The sequence below is a fragment of the Amphichorda felina genome (genome assembly GCF_050947745.1).
Source record: "Amphichorda felina strain 45539 chromosome Unknown scaffold_1, whole genome shotgun sequence".
Taxonomy (NCBI): Eukaryota; Fungi; Ascomycota; class Sordariomycetes; order Hypocreales; family Bionectriaceae; genus Amphichorda; species Amphichorda felina.
In genome coordinates this window covers 110,548-137,588 of record NW_028145049.1, presented here as the reverse complement: position 1 = coordinate 137,588, position 27,041 = coordinate 110,548, and the positions used below count along the sequence as shown (strand labels likewise).

General features: G+C 58.1%; 12 protein-coding genes across 12 annotated transcripts; 6 read left to right on the top strand and 6 right to left on the bottom strand.

Annotated features, from left to right (window-relative positions):
* Window positions 1–245: 245 nt before the first annotated feature.
* SSF1 (Brix domain-containing protein) lies at window positions 246–1,671 on the top strand (the record flags this gene model as incomplete). Its single annotated transcript, XM_083189554.1, has 2 exons — window positions 246–677; window positions 730–1,671. 2 exons carry the CDS (start codon window positions 246–248, stop codon window positions 1,669–1,671), a joined length of 1,374 nt encoding a protein of 457 aa, XP_083053413.1.
* Window positions 1,672–4,207: 2,536 nt separating this feature from the next.
* On the top strand, window positions 4,208–5,796 carry ACO1O0_000048 (phosphatase 2C-like domain-containing protein; the record flags this gene model as incomplete). Its single annotated transcript, XM_083189553.1, has 2 exons — window positions 4,208–4,734; window positions 4,797–5,796. 2 exons carry the CDS (start codon window positions 4,208–4,210, stop codon window positions 5,794–5,796), a joined length of 1,527 nt encoding a protein of 508 aa, XP_083053412.1.
* Window positions 5,797–5,879: 83 nt separating this feature from the next.
* On the bottom strand, window positions 5,880–7,454 carry ACO1O0_000047 (uncharacterized protein; the record flags this gene model as incomplete). Its single annotated transcript, XM_083189552.1, has 1 exon — window positions 5,880–7,454. One exon carries the CDS (start codon window positions 7,452–7,454, stop codon window positions 5,880–5,882), a length of 1,575 nt encoding a protein of 524 aa, XP_083053411.1.
* A 747-nt stretch (window positions 7,455–8,201) lies between these two features.
* Window positions 8,202–8,780, bottom strand: ACO1O0_000046 (uncharacterized protein; the record flags this gene model as incomplete). Its single annotated transcript, XM_083189551.1, has 3 exons — window positions 8,202–8,255; window positions 8,322–8,720; window positions 8,775–8,780. The coding sequence occupies 3 exons, from the start codon at window positions 8,778–8,780 to the stop codon at window positions 8,202–8,204; spliced, it is 459 nt and encodes a 152-aa protein (XP_083053410.1).
* Window positions 8,781–10,397: 1,617 nt separating this feature from the next.
* ACO1O0_000045 (uncharacterized protein) lies at window positions 10,398–11,569 on the bottom strand (the record flags this gene model as incomplete). The annotated part of the gene is made up of 2 exons (XM_083189550.1): window positions 10,398–11,227; window positions 11,323–11,569. 2 exons carry the CDS (start codon window positions 11,567–11,569, stop codon window positions 10,398–10,400), a joined length of 1,077 nt encoding a protein of 358 aa, XP_083053409.1.
* Window positions 11,570–12,241: 672 nt separating this feature from the next.
* BRF1 (transcription factor TFIIIB subunit BRF1) lies at window positions 12,242–14,521 on the bottom strand (the record flags this gene model as incomplete). The annotated part of the gene is made up of 1 exon (XM_083189549.1): window positions 12,242–14,521. The coding sequence occupies one exon, from the start codon at window positions 14,519–14,521 to the stop codon at window positions 12,242–12,244; it is 2,280 nt and encodes a 759-aa protein (XP_083053408.1).
* A 1,348-nt stretch (window positions 14,522–15,869) lies between these two features.
* On the top strand, window positions 15,870–17,333 carry ACO1O0_000043 (Alpha/beta hydrolase family-domain-containing protein; the record flags this gene model as incomplete). The annotated part of the gene is made up of 4 exons (XM_083189548.1): window positions 15,870–16,097; window positions 16,166–16,304; window positions 16,361–16,469; window positions 16,532–17,333. The coding sequence occupies 4 exons, from the start codon at window positions 15,870–15,872 to the stop codon at window positions 17,331–17,333; spliced, it is 1,278 nt and encodes a 425-aa protein (XP_083053407.1).
* A 331-nt stretch (window positions 17,334–17,664) lies between these two features.
* Window positions 17,665–18,340, top strand: ACO1O0_000042 (uncharacterized protein; the record flags this gene model as incomplete). The annotated part of the gene is made up of 2 exons (XM_083189547.1): window positions 17,665–17,743; window positions 17,832–18,340. 2 exons carry the CDS (start codon window positions 17,665–17,667, stop codon window positions 18,338–18,340), a joined length of 588 nt encoding a protein of 195 aa, XP_083053406.1.
* A 1,233-nt stretch (window positions 18,341–19,573) lies between these two features.
* On the bottom strand, window positions 19,574–20,467 carry ACO1O0_000041 (BTB/POZ domain-containing protein; the record flags this gene model as incomplete). Its single annotated transcript, XM_083189546.1, has 1 exon — window positions 19,574–20,467. One exon carries the CDS (start codon window positions 20,465–20,467, stop codon window positions 19,574–19,576), a length of 894 nt encoding a protein of 297 aa, XP_083053405.1.
* Window positions 20,468–21,738: 1,271 nt separating this feature from the next.
* On the bottom strand, window positions 21,739–22,067 carry ACO1O0_000040 (uncharacterized protein; the record flags this gene model as incomplete). Its single annotated transcript, XM_083189545.1, has 2 exons — window positions 21,739–21,939; window positions 21,990–22,067. 2 exons carry the CDS (start codon window positions 22,065–22,067, stop codon window positions 21,739–21,741), a joined length of 279 nt encoding a protein of 92 aa, XP_083053404.1.
* A 1,473-nt stretch (window positions 22,068–23,540) lies between these two features.
* SEC11 (signal peptidase complex catalytic subunit SEC11) lies at window positions 23,541–24,185 on the top strand (the record flags this gene model as incomplete). The annotated part of the gene is made up of 3 exons (XM_083189544.1): window positions 23,541–23,621; window positions 23,688–23,902; window positions 23,963–24,185. The coding sequence occupies 3 exons, from the start codon at window positions 23,541–23,543 to the stop codon at window positions 24,183–24,185; spliced, it is 519 nt and encodes a 172-aa protein (XP_083053403.1).
* Window positions 24,186–25,168: 983 nt separating this feature from the next.
* Window positions 25,169–26,309, top strand: ACO1O0_000038 (uncharacterized protein; the record flags this gene model as incomplete). The annotated part of the gene is made up of 2 exons (XM_083189543.1): window positions 25,169–25,564; window positions 25,623–26,309. The coding sequence occupies 2 exons, from the start codon at window positions 25,169–25,171 to the stop codon at window positions 26,307–26,309; spliced, it is 1,083 nt and encodes a 360-aa protein (XP_083053402.1).
* Between the last annotated feature and the right edge of the window lie 732 nt (window positions 26,310–27,041).

Genomic DNA, 27,041 nt, shown 5'->3' with positions numbered 1-27,041 from the left:
GCGCGACTGGGGTTGGTGGTATGAGTACTAGTAATAGTAGGTAGGTCCAAGGTGAGGCTGGCTGACGATCTGTTGAGAGGCTACCTAAGCTGCGTCGAAAATTTTGGTGGGGTCTCTTTATCGCAGCTTATCGGTTGCCTCCCCACCGAAACTTTTTTTCCAGCCTTGCGTCAGGATAAGCTTCAAGCCTCGACCATCACTTGATTCTCCCATTGAATCCTTCATATCCCATCACATTATCCAGAATGGCACGGAAACGCACAAAGAAGAGAACCCATATCGGGGCGAACAACCCGGAGGTTGACGCGCCCGGCCATGCAACCGCCCGCGACCCCAAGAGCATGGTCATCCGGATCGGCGCCGGTGAGGTCGGAACCAGCGTCAGCCAGCTCGCCGCCGATGTGCGCAAGGTCATGGAGCCGGGTACGGCCAGCCGGTTGAAGGAGAGGCGGGGAAACAGGCTCAAGGACTACGCAGTCATGTGCGGTCCGCTGGGCGTGACGCATCTGCTTCTCTTCTCGCGGTCCGAGAGTGGCAACACCAACCTCCGAGTCGCACTGGCGCCGCGTGGACCGACGATGCACTTCCGTGTCGAGAAGTACTCGCTGTGCAAGGACGTCCAGAAGGCACAGAGGCATCCCCGCGGCGGCGGCAAGGAATTCCTAACACCGCCACTGGTAAGAGTTCCCCTCGGCCTGTCCTTTTACAATGATATACTAAGCCGTCCAGCTTGTCATGAACAACTTCTCGCGCCCCGACGCCAGCTCCAAATCCAAAGTCCCCAAGCACCTCGAGTCCCTCGCCACCACTGTCTTCCAGTCCCTCTTCCCGCCCATTAACCCCCAAGCCACGCCCCTCAAGTCGATACGTCGAGTCCTGCTGCTGAACCGCGAGGAGTCCAAGGAGGACGACGGGACATTCATCCTCAACTTCCGCCACTACGCCATCACGACGCGGTCGACGGGCGTGTCGAAGCAGCTGCGCCGCATCAACGCGGCGGAGCAGTTCATGTCTACAAAGACGAGCCGCAAGAGCAAGGTGCCCAACCTGGGCAAGCTGGAGGACATCGCCGACTACATGATGGGCGGCGAGGGTGGTGAGGGGTACATGACGGACGCCACGAGCGGCAGCGAGCTGGATACCGACGCCGAGGTCGAAGTGCTCGACTCGGCCCCGCGCAAGGTGCTGTCAGCACGGGCGCGCCAATCCGCCGCCCGCAACCCGGACGGCGAGGTGGACGAGGAGGACAACGTGGAGCGCCGGGCCGTCAAGCTGGTGGAGCTGGGCCCGCGCATGCGCCTGCGGCTGACCAAGGTGGAGGAGGGGCTCTGCTCGGGCAAGGTCATGTGGCACGAGTACGTGCACAAGACCAAGGAGGAGATCAAGGAGCTGGAGAAGCGGTGGGAGAAGCGGAGGCAGGAGAAGGAGGCGCGGAAGCGCGAGCAAAAGGCCAATGTCGAGCGCAAGAAGGCGGCCAAGGCGCAGAGCGGCGGCCAGGGGGCCGGTGATGAGGAGGACGAGGACAGCGACTTTGACTACAGCGACATGGACGTCGACGAGTTTGACAGCGAGGGCCTCGAGGGCGACGCTGAGTACCAGGTCAATGAGAAGATGGAGGCCGAGGGCCAGTGGGAGGACGAGGAGGAGGAGATTGCCGATAGCAGGGCGTGAACAAGTGTGCATCATTTTTACCAGGGCGTTGATAGGGGGTCATGTTCATTTGGTCAAGGTGAATGGAATGTCTTACTATATCAGTGCTCGTACAAACCCAAATGGCGAGTGCGGTATGTGTTGATGCTACAGATTATCATCCAGATTGAATCTTGGATTAATCTACTGGGTTTGTTTCCGTCACATCCATCTTGTCGCTGCCATAGACCTACCGGGACTTTTGCCTCGGTGGGACGAGGAATTAAATGGCGGAAGCTAAGAATAGTAATATGTCAACGTTCGCATCTCCCTTCATGTCTGATAGTACTTGCGGATCGCTTTGTTTGCCACTATCGCTCGACCTGTTTCCTCTCGCGTCAAAGGTGTTAACACCCTTGACTTAAAAGGGTACTTGGGTGGTCAGTGAAATCGGGAGCTGCCTGGGCAAGTGCGATCTAGAAAAATCCACTCGATAACTGCATAAGCTCGCATTCTATCTTTTCGCAGAGGTCGCGCGGAGTTTCCCAATAAGACCGTCAGACCAGTTGTGGTTGAGTCTCTGATGCGAATAGAACTCTTCTTGTTGGCACACCGGGCACTGGTCGCTGTGGTCGGGTGTGACGTGAACGCGTCTGCGGGGAGTAATAGTACTACTAACTAGTGCGGATATCCCCTTGGAAATAAAACAAAACAAACCGTTCCATCAACCGCATCGCCAACACAATCACCAGTCACTTATTACGATTGCTTTCTCAAGGTGGCAAAGCCGGCGCTATGGCAGGTCCAAGAAGATGAATATCACTCTGCCACAGGTGGCGCTCGACTCCAGGCTGGAAGGAATGGCTGAAGATGATCCTCCATGCCCTCGATTGCAGCATCAACATCATCATTGCCAGGTCTCCTCTGCTGGTGATTCTATGGCATCGCCGACTCCAGCTGCCACCCCCCCGGTTCAGCAGCATGAGGCACCATCAATCAATAGCATCATTCGACAACACAACCGAGTTCGTCTATATGTCCCGCCGTTAAAGTGGAACATGCAGCATCTAGAGCTCCTGGGCTGCCGATTTGTTCCCGGGAAACCCAGAAAGAAACGTCGGATATCAGCTTCGGAACGGGGAACCAGGTCAGGCAGTGCAACACGTAGACAGCACCGTGGTGAAGGCACGGCCTTGTCAAACGCGGCGGCCGTTCGTATGGCGTCAGGCCACCTGATTCACGCCCGCACAAACTCGTTGAGGACTCTGGCGATTCGAGAACTCCTTGAGGACTACGGCACCAACCGCTACGCGAAGCAAGTGGCCCTTGGTGATCTACTGTGATATGAATGCCCGCTAATTGTATCAATCCAATTTTTCAGCTCTGGCCTCCCTTTTCACTTCAATCAGCACATGATTGCCACTCTCCAAACCGATGGCACCCTCTCAAGCTCCTCATCTAGCTCTACCGGCCCCTCTCTTGCCTTTCTCGACCTTGAGGCCGTAGGATCGCGCCGCGACAGATCGATCAGTTTTTTTCACGATGCGACAGAGTGAACCCTCCGGTCGTCAATCTGGAACGAAAGCAACAACAGTGTCTCCGGCCAACAAATGAATTAGAAGATCCATACATCGTAGCGGTTTTGATTGCACTGGCCCAACAACGGCAGCACCAACAATGTGCAGGTGCAAAGGAGAAGGCAACTGATATATCGCTCGAAGATATCATCCCTCCCCGGTCCGAGCCAACGCCTCTGCCCTTTTCAAAGGCGACTAGGACATCCCAAGAGACGGTGAGGCACTTCAAGGTATGTATGTCTGTGTGCAGGATTGTTTATCGATCATCCAGCTAAGTTAGGACCCCACAGGTCCATGTTCTTGCCCTCTCCTGCAACGGATGCACGAAGCCTGTATTTCTACACGGCTCGCATCCCCTCTCCCTTCCTCAGTCGATTTGACAGGCCATCACAATGTATCCCAAGTGGCCCAGTTCTCATGTCGTACTACCGAATTCCCGTCTCGCCGACAGCGAAGATGATGAGAGCGGTGGATAGGGCGCTCTCTGCGGTGCACCACGAAACGATGTAGCTGGGTGTTGTAGAAGAGAAGGGGACTCCTTGGATCCCCGGGCATTTTAGATACATATACGGATATATATATATATATATATATGAGAAAGGGAAGACGGAGGAATACCTGGGCAGACGTAGTAGGGAGCAGTCCTAAGTGAACAACTGTTGGGCGTCTTATGGTGAGACTAAGTAGCATTGGGACTAGAAGCATAGGCCAGCCTCCAACCACACCTCACTCTCCCCCCTCCGTTCCCTTGAACGTCACTGATATCATGTCTACATAGCCCTGGCTTGGTTCCAAAACTAAGAAGAGTGCTGTTCTAGGGGCGTGGGAGGTGCAGCCTGGGCCAGGGCTGACTGTGCGGCACAAGGTGCTTTGTCTGTGACATGGAGGAACCCCACGGGCGGCAGGTACTTGTCCCCCCAGCCACCGCCCAATGATCTGACATAGTACGGATAATACCGACTGCTTCAACATTAGCACATGCCCACTTGTTCTCTTGCACAATGCTCACCACCTCGTACAACACCATGAGCCGGGCAGCACTCGGAACACTCCACCGAGTCACCATCTGCAGGCGGTTGCCTCACAGGCAGTCAACACGATGGCGCTCGGCCAAATCCTCAGGGTCCCCAGGGCCATCCAACAAGTCAGCCCACGTCGCTGTGGCCGGTGCATTCCTCGCAGTGGGAGCTGGCTACGCGCTGACGTCCTATTTTTCCACAGCTGATACCCCCAATATCAATGCTGCCTCACCGGTGCCCCGTGTCAAGGATGCACCCTCGGGCCGTGAGCAGGACATTCCCGTCGCATCGCCGGTGAGGTCACTGGATCTCGAGGCAGCCAACAAGAAGCTCCGCGAGCAGGTCCACTCATTCAGCTTCCCGTCCAAGGATGGAGGCAAGGGGAGGATCGACGTGGTTCGCGTGCCCAGCAACAACCCCGTCGAGGACAACTGGTCTGTCGGCGTTGGACGTGGCTTGGGCGGCGTGGATGCAGGGACCGTATTTGCAGGTGTCTACGACGGCCATGCGTAAGTCACTGACTGTTCTTGGAGATGAACCTCTCATTAGAAGCCTCGACTGACGCTAGCAGTGGCTGGGCGACGTCCTCTGTGCTCAGAGAGTCGCTGATCCCCTACGTCTCAACGTCCTTGGCTGCCCTGGCGCCATCGAGCTCTCCGGATGCCGTTGACTCGGCCATCAAGACAGCGTTCAGGAATCTCGACGACCGCATCATGGAGACGGCCAAAACGGCGGCTGCGGCGCACAACCCCGGTTCCCCAGACGCGCTCTCCGCCTTGGCCCCCGCCGTGGCTGGATCCTGTGCGCTCCTCACCATCTACGACCCTCTGTCGTCCACCCTCCGCACGGCCGTGACGGGAGATTCACGCGCCGTCCTCGGGTCCTGGTCCCCCGAGTCATCCACCTTTGGCGCCTCGGCCCTCAGCGTAGACCAGAACGGCTTCAACCAGGACGAGGTGGCCCGGATATCAGCGGCCCACCCCGGCGAGAAGGACGACATCCTGGACCCCCGCACCGGCAGGCTGCTGGGCATGGCCATCACGAGGGCGTTTGGCGACCACCGCTGGAAGTACCCCCTCGACCTGCTCAGGCACCTCGAGGCCAACTTCTTCGAGTCGGGCCCGCGGCCGCGGTACAAGACGCCGCCCTACATGACGGCCGAGCCCGAGGTGACGACGCGCCGGGTGGGCACGCGCGACTTTGTCATCCTCGCGTCCGACGGGCTGTGGGACCACATGACCAACGAGGACGCCGTGGCGTGCGTGTCGCGGTGGCTGGCGGCGCGCCGCGCGGGCAGGGCAGAGGGTCTCGCGCAGGGCGAGCAGCGCACGGGGGAGCTGGCCGTCGCGCGCGAGGGGTTCGGCAGCTGGAGGGCGACGCCCGAGTACTTTGCCATCGAGGACCTGGACAATGCGGCCGTGTGCCTGGCCAAGAACGCGCTGGGCGGGAGCAGGAGGGAGCTGTTCCGGGGGGTCATGACCGAGACGAGCCCCCGGAGTCGCTATGTGAGGGATGATGTGACGGTCCAGGTCATCTTCTTTGGGGATCCGTACGAGAAGAAGGCACCGTGATATTGAGGGAGAGGAGGGGTAAGCTCTCGACATGAACCTATAATATCGCCTATTCTATAAATCTCAGATGTATAGCCTATTGCTTAGTACTCAATCCGGATACCCAGCCTCGACGCACATTCCTCAATGCTCTCGTCCTGCATCCTCCTGTACAGCTCATCCGCATCGTGGAGCTCCGTCCCCAGCGCCTCCTCCATGCCCTCCACGTCCGGGGGGGAAGCCTGGTCCACGGCCGCCGAGGGGGATTTCGACCCCAGGTTGGACTGGAAGATGCCCGCCGCCGACAGGGGCAGGAAGTCCTCGTACGTGATCGGCTGCGCCTCGAGGATCCCATCCCGGACGAGCGTCTCCAGGCTATATGATACGGCATCATCCAACCCCGACCCCCTGGCCGTGCACCGGTACGAGCAGTAGATGAGCCCCTGCGTGCGCAGCTCGTCCCAGTCATCCGGGTACCTCTGATCAAACACCTCCCCCACGAGCCTGTCCACCTCATCATCCCCCCCGCCGACAGCCTGCGCGGCCGCCATGGCCTCGCCCAGCAGCTCATCATACAGCATCCTGCCCCTGGGCGTCACCGCCGCGCCGCGCTCCTCAATCTCCCCGAACCGCGCCCGGTGCGATCCACCAACGACAGCAGGGGGAGGGGGGCACTCAGCCTCGTCCACCCCGTCGGCGGCCGCAGCCGAAGCCCGGAACTCGATAGCCTCCTCGACGGCGAGGAAACTCGTCTGCCGCAGCAGAATGGGGCACCTCCGCGCAGGCGGGCCCTCGATGCGGTCCTTCACCCTCAGCCGGCCCCCCTTCGCCCCCTCCGCCCCCGCTGCCCCCGCCGCTTCATCCCTCATGCGCTCCTGCGCGGCGCAAATGTCCAGCGTGCGCGGCGTGAGGTGGTTGACGTGCGCGCTGCGGAAGCACGCCACGTCGGCCAGGACGGGGTGCTCGTCGCGCAGGGCGCGGTACTGGGTGCTCGTGGCGGCGGCGGCGGCGTGCCAGGCAAAGGTGCGCATGGCCTCGCGGACGAAGAGGGCGCCCTGTTCGGGGGTGAGGCGCCCGCCCTGGGCGTCGGCGGCGTCGAGGAGGCGCATGAGGTCCCGGGTGAAGATGTCGCGGCGGCGGAGGAGGTCGAGGGCGAGGGAGCGGGCCTGGGGGTCCCGGACGAGGGAGGGGCGCAGGACCGAGGTGAAGACGCGGAAGGGGTTGCGGGAGAGGGAGGAGGTGGTCAGGGGCCGGAAGCAGGTGGCGTGCATGGGGAGGCCGGCGGGCGAGAGGTCGTAGTAGCCGACGGGGTGGAGGCCGATGATGGCGAAGACGCGGCGGATGGTGCGCAGCTCGTGGGGGGTGCCGAGGCGGATGGCCCCGTGGCGCTCAATGTCGAGGCGGGAGGAGGATGTGGATGCGGATGTGGATGTGGATGTGGATGTGGATGTGGATGTGCCATGGCGCATGTTGAGCACGGTGGGATCGAGGGCACCGGTGCCGAGTGTGGTGGTGGAGTGGTTGACGTCGCTGACGATGCGCACGAGGTCGCCGTACAGGGGCACCTCGGCCTTGTACATGGCCGACATGGCGAGGGTGAAGTCGGTGCGGAGGGCATCGCGGTCGACCCAGGGAGGTGGATGGGAGGAGGGGAGCTGTCCCGTAGCGGTGGGAGCCATGACGGGGGAGAGAGAGGTGTGATGATGGAGGGTGGCAGGTGAAAGGGGTGGTGTAAGTGATGATGGTGGCAAGAGAGGGCTCAGGGAGAATCAATGGGTGGTATAAATGGTTCCCCTGGTCGGAAGAGGCGGCATGGCCTGCCACAGGCAAGACGGGTTGGAACGGGCGAGATAAGTCGAGACGAGGTTGAAACGAGGCCGAAAGAGGCGAGATAAGGTTGATAGCCGGCCGATCGGCGCTCGGCCCCCCTCGCAGGAGACACCAGACATGACAAATGGCAGACGGTTCCATGGAACAATCCCAGTGTACTAGTGTATTGCATGCAGTAGTCGGTATTAGCTGACCAAGAGAGGCCATATTAGTCACTAGAGAGGGTTGGCATGGCCTTGTGACCTCACGCCTGCACCCTAAGGCGTGTCATTGACAGATGACATGTCGTTGCCCTGGCCGTGTTTCCTCCGGCGGGGATCGGCATCGGCTCCGGTCGCGGTGGAGACGGAGCGCCGATCCGGATCCCTCCGTCGTGCATTGTACTCTAATTATTAATTATTATATAGATGCGTGGTAAGGGATTGACCGGTTCTACCCAAATCTTGTGTGTATAGGTGGCTGAGAATGGGCTGGTGTCACAGGATGAGGAGGAGCCACACTTGGGGTCCATGGTATAGTATAGGAGAAATCGGCACAAGGAGGCGCTCATGTATTCATTCAGCATGTATATGGTACTATATATCTGCCGTGGGCATCTACGACAGGTTGCCGTTGGTGTAAAAGGTAATGTCCCAGTGGTTGCCCTCGTCCTGGATAATGTCTGTCAGTGCCATATCACATGGCGGCGTGACCTCAGATCGGAGGGTGCAACTTACGCAGTAGATGTTGCCCGAGGCGGCCTTCCACTGGGGGTATCCGTCGCCGCGGTCGGCAATCTGGGTAAAGGTGTTCTTGACGTACGAGTTGAGCCCGGTCGTCTTGCTCAGGTCCAGCTTGTAGCCGTTCCAGTGCGAGTAGGTGCCCGAGGCGTGGCCGGTCTCGGTGCCTCCGGTGATGGTGATGGCGCAGTTGCAGGCGCCCTTGAGGGTGACGACGCCGGCGACCGTGTTGGAGTTGACCTGCTCGAGCGAGGTGCAGGTGGCCGTGTTGCGGTCTGAGCAGCCGCCGCTCGACACGATGGAGATGCCGGCAGCGTCCGTCTTGGCCTTGGCGGCCGAGTGGGTGAGCTTGGTCTGCGCGCTGACGGCGGCGACGAGCGTGGCGATGATGGCGAACTGTCCTCTGTAAGTACATGTGCGTCTGTTGAGGGCTCGGATAGTGTCTACTACCTTCATGATGGCGGTGGTGGTTGGTGGATCTGGGGATGGTCCGGATGGCTTGGGAGGGCAGTGATAGTCCGCGGGCGTACAGCCCTATATATATTGGGCAAGTCTGAGGATGCTACCCGCACATACCATATACATAGTAGTAAACCGTACAGATACAGACATTGAACCCCGAGGGCCTTGTCCGAGACTGCATAATACCTACTACATAGTACCACCCTACTCTGTATCCGGTATCCGCCAGGGTCCTCGCCGACCAAGGCCAATCCGGGAGGTGGTGATGCGAAACGCTCGCGAAACGGCAACTGGGGCTGCCGATCCCAGGGTCCATTGCAGTGGCATTGTCCAATACAAGCCGGTCCAAGCCCGGCCCAAGACCAGTTCCAAGACCAGTCTCCATGCGTTTCATGGTCGGCTCCACCGCCGCAATTGTTGGGAAACGGGGGAAACTGGGCAGCAGGTGCCAGCAGAGCCAAGAAAGCAAGATGGCAGGTTGTCACTGCACGTGTGTGCGTGTGTGTGTCCTGCAGCCGGATTCTCGCATTGGTTACTCTTGCGAGGGGCTCCGCCTGGACACGGAGTGGCTCCGCCGGCGTCCTCCGAGCCCGCCGAAGCCACCGAACCCCCCGATCGGTTTCGACAGCACGGCAGTTTCGAGGTTGGTCTGCTGCGTATTCCGTATCTTGCGGCTGTTGATGGGCCAATTCTCCGGTCGGGACAGCTGGTTCTCGGTCATCTGGGTGATGGCCGAGTATGGTGGACCAACTAGAGCATACACGGCACGGATACTATTACTAGGCACCCCATCTGTACTTACATGGTACAATCTCATATCACATCAGTATGTACAGTATTACGGTGGCCTCGGGAACTGCCGTGCCAGCCTGCAAGGGCCCCGTATCCACGCCAAACAACCCCTTGGCCTCCATATCGTCCTCGGTGGGACTGGGAATCTTCGCTACACCACCACTCTCACCAGTGCGGTTGCTACTGTCCGATTCCAGCCTGCCAGCAATGCTCCAAGCCTCCAAGGGCGCCCTTGGCATGCAAGTGTGGAAATGCCGCGATAAGTCTTGCCCAGCACAATATCTTCTCCTTCCACATCTAGTAAGACTTATAACCTACCGTCCTACGGATGCTGCTTGCTGCTAGTTACTACCTTGGTACTCTGTACTGCTACCCTGGATACCCAATTGCGCCAATCGCCCACCGCAATTCATCTCCAGGAATTGCGTTCTAGAACGGCTGGCACAACGTGTCCGGCTCCACAGATTGATTAGGAGGATAGGTGGTCTGGGGATGCTGAGATGCCCCCGAGACCCATGTCGGCAGATACAGACGATGGATGTACTATGCAGTGCTACTCTGCTGCTCTGTACCTGCATCATGATGCCCATCTTGGGAGAGCGGTGCCACTCAACACATACAGGAACAGACACACGCATAATACATATATACTATATACATGGCACAACGGCAGACACAGCATGGAAGGCGCCTCGCCCAGCTTGCCATTATCTCGGGGCTCTTCTCGGGTCTAGGCGTGCTGCTGAGCCATCAACCACACACGGTGTTCCGTGTCCGCTACCCATGCTCCCCAAGTACGCCCATTGCTAACAGACATCATCACAGCAGATATGCCAGCATCGCCACCAGGCCAGCTCCCATCTGCACGCCCAGACGATCTCCCGCTCCCTTGCCATCGCCATCGCCAGCACTGTCGTCGCCGCTGTCACCACCACCCCCCGACGACCCCGGTGCCTTGGGCCCTGGCTGGCCATCCTGCTTATCATCACCATCACCACCACTCGACCCATCCGACCCCGTCTCCGTGCTCACTGCCCCCGTCGTCGTCTCGCTGCTCGCCAGCGTACTCGTGGCCACCGCCGTGCAATACCCATCCACCCCACACCTCTCCTCGCCCGAGCAGCACTCCTCGTCGCAGCACGACCCCCCATCCTCGCGACTGCACGCCCCCGTCACGCAGCACCTCTCCGTCTCCGGGTCGTAGCAGCCCCGGCTCTTCTCGCAGCACGCCTCATCCGCCGGGCACGACCAGAACTCGCCGTCCCCGTCGGAGCAGCACTTCTCCTCCTCGGGGTCGTAGCACTTGTCGCTGTCCCCGCCGCACGGCTTCGTCCCCTTCCCCTCGCAGCACGTCCCGTCGCCCACGCACGTCTCGTCCACGTCGCACACGCTGCCGTCCGGGCAGCACACCTCCCAGTCCGGGTCGTAGCACCACTCGTCGCTGCACGTGATGCGCCCGGCCTTGCAGCACCCGCTGTCCGCCTGGCACTCGTAGCCCAGGTCGCACGTCGTGCCGCGCGACGCGCAGCACACCTCGTGGCTCGAGTCGTAGCACCCCGACGAGCCGCACTCGATGCTGGGCTTGTCGCAGCAGCCGTCCGTGACGCAGTTTTCGTTGTCCTTGCAGCAGTAGCCGTCGCCGCACGAGTCTGCGCGCGCGCCGTGTAAGTAGTCATCATCATCATCATCATCATCATCATCACCATCGCCAAGGAGAACAAAGGCAAGAAGTATGTGGGCTTACAGCTCCCGACCCTGCATCCGTCGTCCTGCCGCGCAAACAGGTTCACCCCGTTGAGGCTCCTCTCATCCACGGCCACGGCCATGCTGTGGTTGCTGGCCTTGTCGCTGACCCGCGCATTGGCTTCCTTCTTCTGCGACGACGCTGGGCGCAGCGCCAGTAGGCTCCCTGCGTTGTTGGCCCGGGGCTTCAGTCCTGCCGACACATGGCCCACGGCGGCCAGCAGGCAGAGCAGGTTGAGCGACTTCATCGTGGTGGGTGTATTCGTAGTAGTAGTAGTAGTAGTACCACTACGTGAGTACTGACAGTGAACTCCCAAGACCAGCAGCTCCCATCGGGCGACGACCCGGGTATTATACCCTCTGCGCCCACTCGCTCTGCTGGCTAGGCGTACTCGTCCTAGTACCTACCATGCAAAATATCGACTATAATATCGTGTGCATGGAAAGGCGCCTTGGATTCCTTGGTACCATGGAGCTATTGGCTGGGCACACAGCTTTGTCCCCTTCAACCGGAATACGACTCATACGAGCCCCGTCAGCCACGGTTCCCATTATACAAGGGTTTGGGCCAATCTGGTGATGTCCCACGTGGGAGACACGCACCAAGTTACGAATACTCTAATACTATCGCTGCGCATGTACGATGTGATGGGAGCGGTACCCTGAGCGAAACTCGACTTCTAGTCCATTGCTTGGTATTGGTACATGGTGTATGGATACATGCCATCAACTTATCTAGCGTTGTGTGAGGTATCAACCGACTGCTGCTGCTCTCTGCCAGCTCAAATGCGCAAAATGCAAGCAAAGATCAAAACACCGAAATGACACAGATAAAAAGGACCCCTGCCTGGTAAAACGCCACGCGCCCTCGCGGTAGCAGCAAGCATCATCATCATCATCAGAAAATCAAACCCCCAAAATCAGTCATCGTCGCCCCCCAGACCGTACTCCTCGTCCATGTCCGGATTGTCGTCATCGTAGCCGCCCTCAAACTCGCCTCCCCCGCCGTACTCATCCCCTCCGTACTCATCCCCACCGTACTCCTCGCCTCCGTAGTCTTGCGTCTCGTCATAGTCCTGGTACTCCCCCCCCTCCTCCTCCTCCTCTTCTTCCTCGACAACATCACCTCCCGCCTCGCTCGCCTCGGGGGCCTCGTCCTCCTCCGGCACACCCAGCGTGCTGCCCGCCATGCTCGTCTTGCGGCTCGTGGCCTCGGACCCCAGCCCGCCGACGGTCGACCCGCCAAAGATGTTGCGGATGGCGTCGTAGTTGATGCGCTTGGACCACGCCCGGTCCTTGGCCACCCCGATGGCCGCCTCGGCCGCCGAGCTCGCCGGGCTGGTCTGCCCCTCGCCCATGCGCGCCCGCTTGCGCCGCCGCCGCGTCTGCTTCGGCCGCTCCGCTTCCACCTTGCGCCGAAACACCTTCTCCTGGTGCTGCCGCAGCCACTCCTTGTTCTGGTTCACCCAGATGGTCTCCTTGATCCGCGCCTCCTCCGGCGACAGCAGGCAGTTGAGCACCTCCGGGTCGTCGGCGAACTCGTCCTCGTCAATGTCCACCGACATGGACACCTCCTTGAGCGGCTTCTGCAGCAGCGCCCAGTGCGAGTGGATCCGCGCCCGCTGCTCCGCGTTGGAGTACGCCAGCGCGTGCTCGTACGTGAGCGGGTCGTTGAAGATCTCCTCGATCTGGCCCTCCAGCTCCTGCTCGTCCTCCTCCCACTCCTCGTTGATGGGCAGCTGGGCCTTTGGCCGCCGTCCGCCGCGTCCTGCCCCGTCCCCCAACCCCCGGTCGACTTCCTCGTCGATCTCGTCGCCGAACTCGACCGCCAGCCTCTCCAGCCCCTCCTCCGTCATGCCCTGCCCGTCCTCCCCCTGGTCCGGGCCTTTGATTTGCGATGGCAGGGGGGGGATGATGAAGCCGTCTGCGTCGCGGCGGTATTTGATCTCGGGTGCCTGTGACAAGTCCGCCCCCGAGACAGCTTCGGATTTCCTGCCTTCCCTAGAGGGACCGCCCGCGGCGGCGTCGTCGTCATCCTCCTCCTCCTCCTCCTCCTGGTCCTCCCCGTCGTCGCTCGATATCCGCTTGCGCTTCCGGCCCTTCTCCCCTTCGCCGCTGCGGTAGAAGGACGGCGGGTCGTGGGAGCTCTCGAGAAAGTCCTGCTTCAGGAAATCCTCGACCGACATGCGACTCGACTCGGTGTACTTGAACTCGGCCAGGCGGTTCTGGATCGTGTGGTTGGTGACCTTGACGATGTAGACGACCTCCCGGACGGTGCGGCGGAAGTTGTGCATCCGCGCCGCCATGAGCAGGCATGCGCCGCAGATGCCCGACGGGCGGCGGCCCATGACCATCCAGTCGCGGCTCATGCGCTTGACCAGGCGCACGGCGTCCTCGGCCACGCGGGCCGTGTCCTGGTGGAACTCCATCTTGGTGGCGAACCGCCAGATCAGGTCCTCCGGGTAGACGGGGATGAGGCCGTCGTTGCCGATGGGGACGACCTCGTTGAGCTTCTTGAAGATGCGGCCCAGCTTGAAGACGTTGAGCTGCACCAGGTCGGCCAGGTCGATGAGCATGACCTTGCAGGGGGGCTCGGCGCGGCAGGCGGCGTACAGGCAGACGGCGGCGACGCTGGCGAGGGTCCGGCCCTGGACAAAGTTGGCCATGGAGGCCAGCTTGAACACCTGCGTGCCCGACGTGACGAAGCTCTCGCTGACGCTGAGCTGCTGCGCGTAGCCCTGCATCAGGCTCTTGGCCTCGCGGATGCTCTTCTCGCGGTCCTCGCTGCCCCCGACGCGGCGGAAGGCCGGGCCCAGGCTGCGTGTCCCGCCCTGGTCGGCGCCGATGTACGAGCCCTGGACCATGGCCGCTCCCGAGGACGTCTCGCCGAACTGCACCTCGGCGACAATGTTGCTGTCGTCGGCGATGCGGCCGCAGGTCCGGCAGATGCCCTCGACGACATTGGGGTTGGGGCACGACTTGTTGGGGCACTGCGACCGGGGCGACGCGGCCATCGACGGCTTCCTGCTGGGTGCCGAGTAGGACGACGGCCGCGAGTTGTCCATGGCCGGTGCTGCGCTTGCCTGGCGACGCTCCTCGCGCTCTCGCATGGCGCGCACGGGGTTTGGCCTGGCGAAGCGAGGCTTCATGGAGGGGCCGGTGGAGCCCCTCTTGGTAGGGGTGGTGGCGATGGATGACATGGTGGGGGGTAGGTGAGGTACTGTAGGCCAGACTAGGATGAGACGATGTTGGTGATGATGGCGTCGTTGTCGTCGGTGATGAGTGAGTCGCGACGGATGCAGATTTCAGTGTTGCTGGATTGATTTTGGCGTGTGGTTTGCTGGTGCACCTCCGCTTTCGTCCCCTGGAATTCCGCCCCTCAAAGGGGTTCGCTGAGCTTGTAGCAATGCAGTCGTAGGGTGTATAGTACATAAAACGAGAGTCGCGTCGTTAGGAGGCGTGATGCATGGATACCAGCAGCGAGAGGTGAGAGCGTGCGTGATGCGCGTAAGTGAGGGGGATACTGGCGAGGAAAATTGTGCGGAAAGTGTGAGGTGGGGCAATTGTTGCCTTTGATGGTCGAGTGGGCCAAACTTTGAAGTCAGACGCAGCGGCTGAGTCGGTGTGGTGAGTCAAGCCCAGGCAGCACCGGGTTCGAACACAGCCGACGGTCGTAGATCCTTCGTTTTTAGAAAGTATCACGCACTGCAAAATGGGCAGCTGGTCTCTTTTATGGATTAAACATCATCTGATATTTATTCTGAGAGGCGCTATCATCTCTATCCCGAGAGCTGCTCGTGGCACAGTCTGAGCGAATTTGGGGCCTGGAAGAATTTGTTCACTCCGGTCGGGACGAGTCGCCAGGGCACGGTACCGAAGTTTATCCGACAGCCTCACCGACGCACACCGGGATACTAAAAGCATACTAATGAGCATACCTAATCTGGAAGTGGTTTGCTTACTTACCTTGCAAGGAACCGAGCTTAACAAAGCTATTGTTTATTATATCAAGCCGCAAATATATAGCAGTAGACAAACAACAGAATCATTGAGGCCGCTCAAGTATATGCGACACGCGTGTGCACTAGTAAATAGCCTCAACACCTCCGTATTTCCTTCTTGAAGATCTGGTCTGCTACGGAGTATAGTTGAGGAACTGGGGTAATATGCAATCCCCCCACGCTTGATAATTTGACGCCGGGATTAAGCGCGGGTATACTGTCGACGTGTTATTATTTCCAGGTTCCCCGGCCCTGCCTCTACAGGTGCCGAGGTTTTCCTGCGCAAAAGTGCAAATCTAGCATCTGAAGCCCCCATCTTGATCATCTCACAGGGAAAACGCTAGTTATATCCGGGCATATCTTCTATTATACCCGAGACCAAGAACGCTTAGTCCGATGACGGCTGGGGATTGGCCAGAGGCTCAAAACGGCCTCTAGCCCGCCGTTCGAGGCTTACATGATCTGCTTGTCCCTAGCCGACAGATACACACCACCCACAGCCATGCTGCGGCTCTGTCGTCCGCGCATAAATACACGCCCATCTCTCATGTCCCAGATGACAACGCGGACCATGGCCACAGGGACATCCTCACCCTGGCGGGTTGTCCAGCACACAGTCAGCTGTGCCCATACTCGGGAATGCGTTGGGGCAACTCTTCATGGCGACGCGGACAAACCGAAGCTGTCGGTGAAGCAGTACATTCCCCTGGACAACACCGACCCGAAACCTGGTGACGTTACCATCATCGGGGCTCATGCCAATGGCTTTCCCAAGGTGAGATGATTCTTGTTTCCCCGTCTGAGATTCCAGTACCATAGATACGCGTATTAACAACCCGTTAGGAGATGTACGAGCCTCTGTGGGACGAGATCCACAAACGTTCCTCAAAGGCAGGCTTCCGAATCAGATCAATCTGGATTGCCGACATTTGGAACCAAGGCCAGTCGGGCGTTCTCAATGAGAAGATTCTTGGAAATGAACGTGGGTTTCACCTACATGGCCCCTTTAAGCAGTGCATAGTACTAATTTGACACTAGCGACCTGGTCCGACAATGCGAGAGACTTGATGAACCTGATCAACCAGAAGCAAGACGACATGCCGCACCCCATTGTTGGCATTGGCCACAGCATGGGCGGCACTCAATTGTATTAATGACATTGATTTATTATTATCGCACCGCGTATACATTACTGACTCTCTCTCTCAGATCATTACTCTCTTTATCCCACCCGCGTCTGCTCAGATCCCTCGTCCTCATCGACCCCGTCATCCAAGTCCCAAATGGAAGCGTCCCCCCTGCCATAGCATCCACGACTCGCAGAGATGTCTGGGAATCCCGAGAGGCTGCGGCAGAGAGGTTCAGGGGAACCAAATTCTTCCAGGCATGGGACCCGCGCGTCCTCGACCGCTGGATCCAGTACGGACTCCGTCAGTTCCCCACGGAGATTCACCCGACCGATGATGCCGCCGACCGGCGCGTCACACTCACCACCCCGAAGCACCAGGAGCTGTTCACGTTCCTCAGGCCCATGTACAACCCCGCTCCGGGGGAGAAGTTTGTCGACCGGGACCCCATAGCCGACGAGGAGTATCCCGGCTACCCCTTCTACCGCCCGGAGCCCCTCAAGGTGTTCCGCCAGCTGCCTGAGCTGCGGCCCAGCGTGCTGTACATCTTCGGGGAAAAGTCGGTGCTGTCCACTCCCATACTGCGCCAGGGCAAGATGGAACGCACCGGCACAGGAGTCGGCGGCAGCGGCGGTGTCAGCGCCGGACGGGTCAAGGAGGTGCTCTTCGACTGCGGCCACCTCGTCGCCATGGAGAAGGTCACAGAGTGCGCCGATGCCATCACGGCGCACCTATCCTCGGAGCTGGAGCGCTGGCGGCAGGAGAAGAAGGAATTCGAGGACCACTGGAACAAGAAGACACGGCGCGAGCAGATCATGATTGATGAAGAGTGGTCCAAGAGGGTGAAGCCAGGTGCGCCCAAAACTGCCCACCCCAAGCTGTGAGCAGAAGTCCCCGCCGCGTATGCCTAGTACCTATTCGGGCCGTGTCTTAGCAGATAGTAGCACACTAGTCTAGATCTATAGTTCGGAACAGAGATAGAAATAGACCGTTCATAGACGCGCTCAAAGGGGAAGTTCCGCGCTGAACCCCACCAAATACGAGCACATCATATGTGTATGCATGATTATTTGCAGTCTGACGGCGGGGGTATTTACCTCCGTAATACTTCACATAGTCGTCCTTAAAACCCTCAGCATTCACCTCACCCAGCCCATCTATTCACGACATTCAGAGTAGCATTTGTCCCAGTTCATCCATCCAATAATAGCCAACATGCAGTTCCCCTTCACCCTCGCCGCCGATCCCAACACTGATCTCTGGAGGAAGCCCCCTTCCACCGACGACTGCAACGGTACGTCCAGGCATCACAGCCATCAATCTCCAACAAGAGAAGAAAGAAGGAGAAGAAAAAGACTCACCACTACTAACACACACCACAGCTCCCAGCAGCCCCCACTCCAAGGGCCCCCTCCTCTCCCTCCTCGCCGCCTCCATCTCCTTCACCTGCCCCTACACCACCCAGTTCGACCAGGCCGGCATCCTCCTCACCTTCACCCACCCCTCCGCCCCGGCCCGCAAGTGGATCAAGGCCGGCATCGAGTTCTTCCAGGGCCGGCCGCGCCTGTCCGTCGTGTGCTGCGACCGCTACTCCGACTGGAGCGTCACGGGGCTGCCCGCCGACTCGCCCGCGGGGCTGGAGGAGGGCATCACCGCGGGCAAGGCCCCCGTGACCATCAGCCTGGAGAAGGACGGCACGACGCTGTGGGTGTACTACGTGAACGCCAAGGGGGAGAAGCAGGCGCTGAGGGAGATTGCGTGGGTGTACGGCGAGAATGACGGTGAGGGGTGGGAGGTGGAGGTGGGAGTGCTGGTGGCGCGGCCGAACAAGGACATCAAGGGCCAGCTGGAGGCGACGTTCCAGTCGCTGGATGTTGAGTGGGAGAAATGAGGCATAATGGGGCGGGCATTCACGTCACGCAAGACAGGACGGGAAGCCAATATTTGAGGCGGCCGACTTTCATTACCTCAAAAAAAAGACCCTGACAGCTTTGATGCCCAGGGAGGATCGTCTGGCAATCCTTGTTCGGTCTGGTAATCATCAAGATCATCATCAAAAGACGCACCCTTTGGCGGGGAAACGTCTCGCACTCCAGCCATACAGTCCATCCATTCTCGCATGCCTTCTCTCCCCATAAAAAAGAAGCGTCCGTGACAGTCATGATGTGACAAAGGGAAATACAGTAGTCCAGTGGGGGTTGTGTGTGCGAGGTGCCATTCTTATAAGAAGTTGCGAGATGGCTTGGAAAAGGGGGTAGAGAGCATCCTGGCGCCTGGGCCATCCAACCCGTGGATAGACACATCTGGTGCCACGAAACCCATCCACCCTCGTCATCCTTCAAACAGAATTCGGAAAAAAAGTGCAGTTCCTCGTCCGCTGATCTAATTCAAAACGCCAGTCTTGAACGCGGAGGGCAATAAAGAAACAGCTAAAAAAAAAAGGAATCCTATCAAAAAGACCTGCCGAGACTGGGGGTGTTTTTGTTTGTTGCTTGGGTGGTATCATTCTGGTACACCCCCATAGAAAGAAGACGAGTCGGCATCATTGCTTCCCGTTTGCCATTCTAGTTCGTCATGTATCGACCAGCGAAGCAAAATCCAGATAACGCCAGAATGGAAACGGCCCTTACATCGCCGCCCTGAGAGAAAAGGGGTATCGAGCAGAGATGGGTTTTAAAGCAGCGCTGAGATACCAAGTAAAGATGGAAACAAAAACAACCGTACCGAAAGAGCTGAAAGACAAGGAAATAAGGAGCAGAGGACCGCGGTTCGTGTACGGCGTGCAAGATCCTCTCAGCTCGTATACTCAATCAAACTTTGGTCGGCCAACCTTCGCGAGAAGTAGAGTGGTGGTAACCCAAACAAACACACTCCCAAATGGTAAACGTCAATCTGATGAGAGGGAGCGTGAAAAGCAAACAACGCCGTTCCGAAGTGCCCCGCAGTTTTCCATCCAACATTGCCTCAACGTTTTTGTTTTTCAGTGGTTTTTTTTTTTTTGGTTTCGTCTCTTCAGTCTGCCTTCATTCTCTGACATCGTCCTCCTCCACTCTCAACAGGGGCGTAGTCGGGGTTTGACCTGAGTGTGTGGGCAGCCATGCGACTTCGCCGCAACCTGAGCCTCTCAGACCGTCTTTGGCGTTCGCGCGTTGGTCACGTCAATGACGTCGTCGAGGTGGTTGCACATGGCGACAAACAGGTCGAAGAAGAGCTTGGTGCCGCCGGCCTCCATCTCGGCCTGCATGGTGCCGCTGCGCTTGAAGGTCTTGCGGCAGCGGATGATCAGGGCGAGGTAATGAGCGCGCAGGCGGCTGTCCGAGTCGGGGGTGTGAGCGTAGGCATACTGGGCGGACCGCAGGATGGTGCCGACATCGATGCCGGCCTGCAGCCCCTGCTTGCGCAAGGCCAGACGCTTGAGCTCCTCGAGGCCGTAGCGGTCAGCGGCACAGTAGATGACAGTGTCGCGTAGGATGTCGGCCCCGATGCTGGACAGGTAGACGGCAGCGTCGGGCGAGGCGCCGCCTGCGGCTTGGCCGCCTCCGTGGTTGGGGTTGGGGGACGGGCGAGGGCTTCGTCCGGCGTTTTGCGGGCTATCCTCGAGCTCCCAAGAGTTGCGCTTCCTGTTGTGGATCAGGCGCGGGTAGTAGTCACCCTTGTAGAGGTACTCGAGGACGGCGGAGAAGACCTCGGGTTCTTCGTCGGGGAGAGAGATCCTCCGACTCTGCGCATCGAAGAAGTGGTCGCGGCAGGCAGCCTCGAAGAAGGGGGCCTGACGCAGGACATCCTCGTGCGCCGCAAAGAGGCGGCCCTCGCGCCCGATGGTGAGGGTCACGATGGGCGAAGGGGCAGCCGACTTGCCGCTGGTGGGATTGGCCAGCGACGGGTCACGCTCGGTGAGCGATCTCTGCAGTTTCGAAAGCTTCGTGGGATCGCGGGCGGAGCCCTTATTCTTCAGTCTCGCAGCCTTGTCCACGCGACTCTGGGAATGGTCTTGCGACCGGTAGGAGCGCTTGAACATGGCGGCGGCGGTTGGTTGATTCGGTGGTGAACTAAAGAACGAACGACTTGGTACGCGACGAGCAGCAGCACGCAAGAGGGAAACGAGGCGCGCGGCTGAACGAGTTGACTAGAGAGCAACGAAAAGAGCGTGGGAGGTGGGTGAGCGGAACGAGTGTGAGTGACGCACAAGAAAGATTGACGGGGCCCGGGCGGCAGGATACCGAGGCTGTATTCTCGACAGTGAAGGCGAAAACACAGGACCGTACGATACCCTCGTGGAAGCTTTGCGACCCTTTTGGTTGTGAGTGAAGGGGGGGGGGGAGGGAGGGAGGGGGGAAAAGGAAGAGTCACGGCTGAGCAGTGGCATATTTGTAGCCATCGCCAGGCGGTGGCGGTGGTGTTGAGCGTCGTACATCAGTGGGCAGCAACTGCGCGGGGTTGCACCTGCCGATGTCCAAGGCGTCCAAGGGTGCACGCTGTTCGCCTCACCTTCAGGCACCATCCACAGTGCATCATCGCCAGACCAACCTTGTAACGCCATCCAGGGACAGCACAGCACTACCATGCCTAGAGCGCCCATCGTGCCCAGCGTGACCAGAGATGCCCAATCTCCCATCAGATGTCGAAAACTAGCACATGACCACCAGCGAATGCATCAATTCGCTTGGGCCCACGGCGCCAGCTCATACCACACTGGTTAGGCCATCCCAACATCCCTAGAAGCCCGACCTCAGCCTGTCGATTTCGATTCTTCCACAGATGCGTTGTGCGACTCTACGGCCGGTATATCAACCAATGACACGGGTGTATACACGACTATGCGAGTAGCCGCTCTGCCATGTCCTGCTTGTCGCCTGGCTAGGCTCGAACGCCCTATCATGATGGGTATCTACAACGCCTAGCCTTCCTCTATGATTGGCCGTGAGCCTTGCGATACGCCAGGTGCCCGACCATGAAGTTCATGGCCAAGGTTCTTCATTCACGCTGTAGTAGAATCACGCACGGCGGCGTCCGCATTCGCCATTCCCTGACAGGTGTCTCATCACCGCGGCGGCAATGGTCATATGTGCCATCATTGAGACCCAATTCCCCCCAGCAAACTTAACCAACAGACAAGGAGATGAATATTGATTCTATTACATCACATATAGGTATTATGGCTGCCCAACCTTTGGAGTCTGGCAGAGACAATCGACGAGAGTTGCGTATGGGGTTTGTTTGATATTGTCGTTGACAGTCTTTGGATCATCACTCTGTACTCGTACACGGTACTCTCTGTTCGGCCCTTGATCAATCCCTCTTGCTGGCAGCACCTTCGTGCTTCATGCCCTCGCAACCAGTGGCCTTGCCCGCCAACTCCTCGATCTTGCCGTAGCCCTGGGATGGGTCACGCTTCTCCTCTGCCTTCCTCATGGTGGACAGGCCCGCCGCTATGTCCTGCTCGCCCGATGTCTTCCACGCCTGGGAACCGCTGATGTTCCCAATGGCTGCCTGAGATAGAATCAGCATGTGGTGTTGTCGCAGTTCAACTCAGCGCTCACCTCGGTGGCACCCTTGATGTACTGGGCGTGACCGCCGACGAGGCCAGGCTGCTGGCTGGTTTGGTTGCTGTCCGTCATAGTGTGTTGGGCTCTTTCAGTTTTGGTTGTTCGATCAGTCGAGATGCCACGGTGGGGTCAAGGAAGCCATCTCTTTATACTCTGATCGAGCTGTCGCATCTGGTGACGACATCGCGCGATTCAAGTGTCGGCTGGTTGATGTCCATGACATCACCAGCTAGCGTCACTCATCGCCATCTGCCAACCATCGTTTAGTCAATTGAAATACCACTGGGACCTGAATTTAACTTTTGAAATGTTGCTGATGTGATCTAGAGGCTACCTCTTGTGTTTGCAATTGTGGCACTCCAAGGTGCCAGGCCCCGGTCCCATACAGATAGCCCAATGCAAACGATGTGAGCCTAAGCACGGATAATGCAGTAGCAGAACAAAGCGACAAATAGTATTGCCAAGATACAAAGCCCAGAAGGCACCATGTCAGGCTAGCCTGCTGGAAATTGCTCCACACGGGCTACAGCGCTCCCTCTATCTACATATCTGAGCAAATCTTTCACTCAGCTTCGTATTACCGGAATCTTGAACGGAGGTAGTGGGGCCGGTCTGGGGTCAGTTTCGGAGTGGAGAGGACGGAGCGGCCTCGGAGTGGGAAGGGAGTTGGGGTATGTGGTTGACGCCCCCCACTATTCGTAGAGCGTTCCATCTAGCCGTTGTCCGAACCTACAATATGAAAAATGAGGGTCCTCAAACGATAATAATTGGTTTGGATTAATTGTCAATCACTTTAGGTAGGTCTCCATAGGGCGAGCTCACTCGATAGCCTGTGAATGTGAACCTCAATTGCGCTGACTATTCGAACTCAGGCCAACGACAGAGCACAACATTTTACGACACGCATCATTGACAGTACAAATTCACTAGTCACTACAACATACTAGAAAATTATCCCTCCAGCATCCCTCCCTAAGCCCCGAGTGATGAAGAAGCTTTGGCGTAGCTGTACCATTTGAAACGGCCAGACATGTGCAATCCACGCTCGTACCTGGGGCCCGACTTAAATGGTTTAATTGTATATTTTGAGAGCCCCTACAGTATGAGAACCTCTTGAGAATTAGAAACTGCTCCTTCTGAATCGAGAGCTCCAAGTTGGAACTTAATTGACCTTGAACCTGGACATTGCTGGTTCCTGATGGCGTGTGGGGAACCACTGCACGCACACACACTGTGATGCGCAGTTCAGTTCGGTGCCACGCTGTTGCTGGTTGGTGGTGGTCCGTGCGCAGCCGCCACATGTCCTCCAGCTCATTCTCCAGAGCTTTGGAGGCCACATCACCATCCCACGACGAGACACGACGAGTTCACAACGACAAGCCCCCCGAGCCCGCGTCCAACGTCACGGGACCCAGTCGGCCAATTCGTACCTCCTACTTGCCTTTTCCCGCGCAGCTCCGCAAATCGCCCATCGATCGACTCCAAGCGGCTTCCCAGGGTCTCCCCTCGCGACTCGTCTTTCGGCACGCACAAACATTGCCCACCATGTTCTCTGGTCTAGGAAACCCCCGGCAAATTGCCGCGCAGGTTATGAACTTTGCGCTCGTCCTGTCAACGGCCTTTATGGTGCGCTAGCCCTCTCCGTCGTTGTTCGCACATTGTGACTGACATGGGGATTCCCCCCCACTGCAGATGTGGAAAGGTCTCTCCGTTGTGACCGACTCGCCGTCACCGATCGTCGTCGTTCTCTCCGGCTCCATGGAGCCTGCCTTCCAGCGTGGCGATCTCTTGTTTCTGTGGAATCGGAACCTCCTGGAGGAGACGAGCGTGGGCGAGGTGGTGGTCTACAACGTCAAGGGCAAGGACATTCCCATTGTCCACCGCATTGTTCGCAAATTTGGCACCGGGTACGTAGTCATTCAAAGCCCTGGGTAGATCCCAAACGAGCTGACCAGATGCGCGCGCAGAGACGAGGCCAAACTCCTGACCAAGGGCGACAATAACGCCGCCGACGACACAGAGCTGTACGCGCGCGGGCAGGACTATCTGGCCCGCAAGGATATTATCGGATCAGTATTTGGGTATATTCCCTTTGTGGGTTATGTCACCATCATGCTGTCCGAGCACCCGTGGTTGAAGTCGGTGATGCTGGGCGTCATGGGTCTTTTTGCCATCTTACAGAGAGAATAACGGTCAAGAAGGGTTCAGAAGAAGGTTGCGATAAAGCTAGCATATCAAGGTCAATCAATGAGCAACGGCGTTTGGAGCATCAAACCGGACTTGGGACTGGAAAGGAGCCAGGGACATGCTCGTTGCATAACAGCGACTGCCGTAGTCCCGAGGAGGATTCGGGTTAAGTGGGTACAGGACTTCAGACCCCAGACGATAATAGTGCGGTTGCGGCGAAGCTGCCTAGTGGCCATGGAGGAGATGACAGTCATGAAACCTGGTATTCACGGTGGCGGGTCTTGCTGTCGGTGGCTAATTAAGTTAAGCAAAGCGATGTAAAAAGGAACGGGAAGCAAAAAGAAAGAGAAAGAAGCTGCCTCGGCTTTCAGTCGGCGATCTTGTTCGCATCATCGCTCGTAAAACTCCGAAATCCAGTACCGGCATGAGCGATACGCCAGCTGGTGTCTTTGAGTCCGACGCGATGGTTCATTTCAGAGGCTCGTGACAGGCGCAGCGCTGCTCGGCCGTTCCAGACTCCACAACCCCTTAGGCATAAAAAAAGCATCATCGTAAGGCAAGCCAATAGTTTGCTCCGAGACTCCGCAATGCCCACCAAGAGACCAATGAATGAGCCTGTACTAAGCCACGACTGCTGTGCCTGGATTCTGGAGTACCCGTTCGGGCCATTCCCTTCTGGGAAGGCATGGCCCGTGGAGCAGAGGCACAGTCCAAATCCATCCCCAAGCTCTCGACACCAAGAGCAGACGTTTTCCTTCGCCAGTAAGAAAATTCCTCGAATCGTCACCACTTGTCGGTCGTTGCCTGTTTTGCCCCCACCGTCACTCGTTTATATTCACTGCTCGCTACTCCATCTCGTCCGCGCTTCGTTATTTTGCTTCCTTCTGTTTCGTCTTCTACAACACGCCACCACCCGACTCCTGACTACTTATCCACCAGTCCGAGACACTCAGGCCTCCCGCCCATCTCCTGCCGACTCGAACCCCATGGCCGAAAACCACCAGCCAGTTGAGGCACCGGCTGACGTGCCAGTCGCCGCCCAGGCGTCTACTACACCAGATCAGCCCTCTGCTGCTCATCAGCCCGCAGACCCAACGACCCAGGCGACTGGTGGCTACTACGCCCAGTACCCCAACGCCTACGGACAGCCCTACCAGAGCTACCAACAATATGGGTACAACCAGGCGGCCTACACCCAGCCCCAGACCGGATACTATCCTCAGACCATTCCAGCACCCCCGGCCCCCGAGAACAAGTTCCGGGCGACCACCAAGTCGGGTCTCCACGCCCTTGCCGTCGTCCTCTCCATCGCCGGTCTGGGAATGGCCCTCTCCTTCATCTCCGCCGATGAATCGTACCTAGCGGCTATTGGCTCCCCAATTGTAAGCCTCGTCTACTTGTTCATTTCCCAAGGAAACCTCTAACATCGTTCATCTGTAGCCTGTCATGGCCCTGATTTGGAGCGCGTCTGAGCTCACCGTTCGAGCCGTCCACAAGTGGCAGTCGGGAATCCACCCCGGCGGCCAAGTCGCCGCGTGCCTCATCCTATGGCTTTCCGCCGCCATTATTGGCAGTTTCGAAGCGATCTACAGTAGCGTAAGTCACGTCTACGGCGACTGCGACTACGACGATAGATACTACAGCGAGGACTGCGACGACAATTGGAGCAGTAAGAGGGCATTGTGGATTGCCATCTCTGCCATTACCTGCCTCCTCTTCGTCATCTACTTCGTCCTCTTCGTCATCGCCTGCATCGACACGTCCAAGCATAACGCCGCCAAGAGGTTCGTCATGGTCGTCAACCCGGCCTCGTACTGGGGCCCTCCTGCGCAGGGCTGGCAGCAACTCCCTCAGCAGGCCGGCGCCCCCTCGCAACAGCAGCAGCCGCAGCAGCAGGGCCAGTACATGGCAGTCCCGCAGCCGGTGATGACACGCGCTTCTGCCAATCCCGAGGAGCTTCAGGAAATTTCTCTGCAGGATCGGACGCCCAGCCCCATGACGACTTATGATACGCCAGGCGAGGTGACCAGCGAGAAGGGCAAGGGGCCAGAGCGGGCGGGGCCTAGCCATCAGCAGGGCGGCTACAATGTTCACGAATACTACACACCGAGTGGAGCCAATAACTAGAGCATCTGAAGGAGGAAGTTTTATAGGGCCATTTACGAGTACATAATGTCTTCAGCGGTTTTCTTCATATATTGTCCTAGTGTCTTACCCAAGACCAATTTATACTTAATACACATCAACATCACCAAACGATTCCTAGTTCTGCAGGGGTACAGTTGGTTCGATTTGATCCTCAAGATGCCAACACTCGACGGTTTCCATTTTACTACAAAAGTCCTCCACATCCATAGCCAGCTCAGTGCCCACATCACTCTCATCACGAAGTCTCAGCTCGGACAAGCCTTTGACGGATACCGGGCAAGACAGGTGACAAAACGCAGGAGATGGCAACTAGTAATGCCCCAAATAGCAAGAATCTGGCTAGAGAACTACGAAAGATCATATTGGGGTCGAAACAGGAGCGTATCTGGGCATCGGTGTGGCACCTGACTCCACAACACTGCATACGAGTACGCACCAACGTGATGGCTTCGTTCGATGTACACTTGTATATCATCACAAGAACATTCGCTAACACAGGAGGACACAACTCAGGTCAGCTCTTTCGGAACAGACAGCTCGAAATGAAACGAAAATAAAATCAGTTATTACATGCTAAACTAGATCTAGAAATCGGGCACCTCGCCAAAAACAAAAATTAATAACCAACCAACATCCAAACAACATGAGCACATCATATCGGGTATTCGCCAAAACTCAAAATCATCCCACATCATACCAACAAAGTTCCAC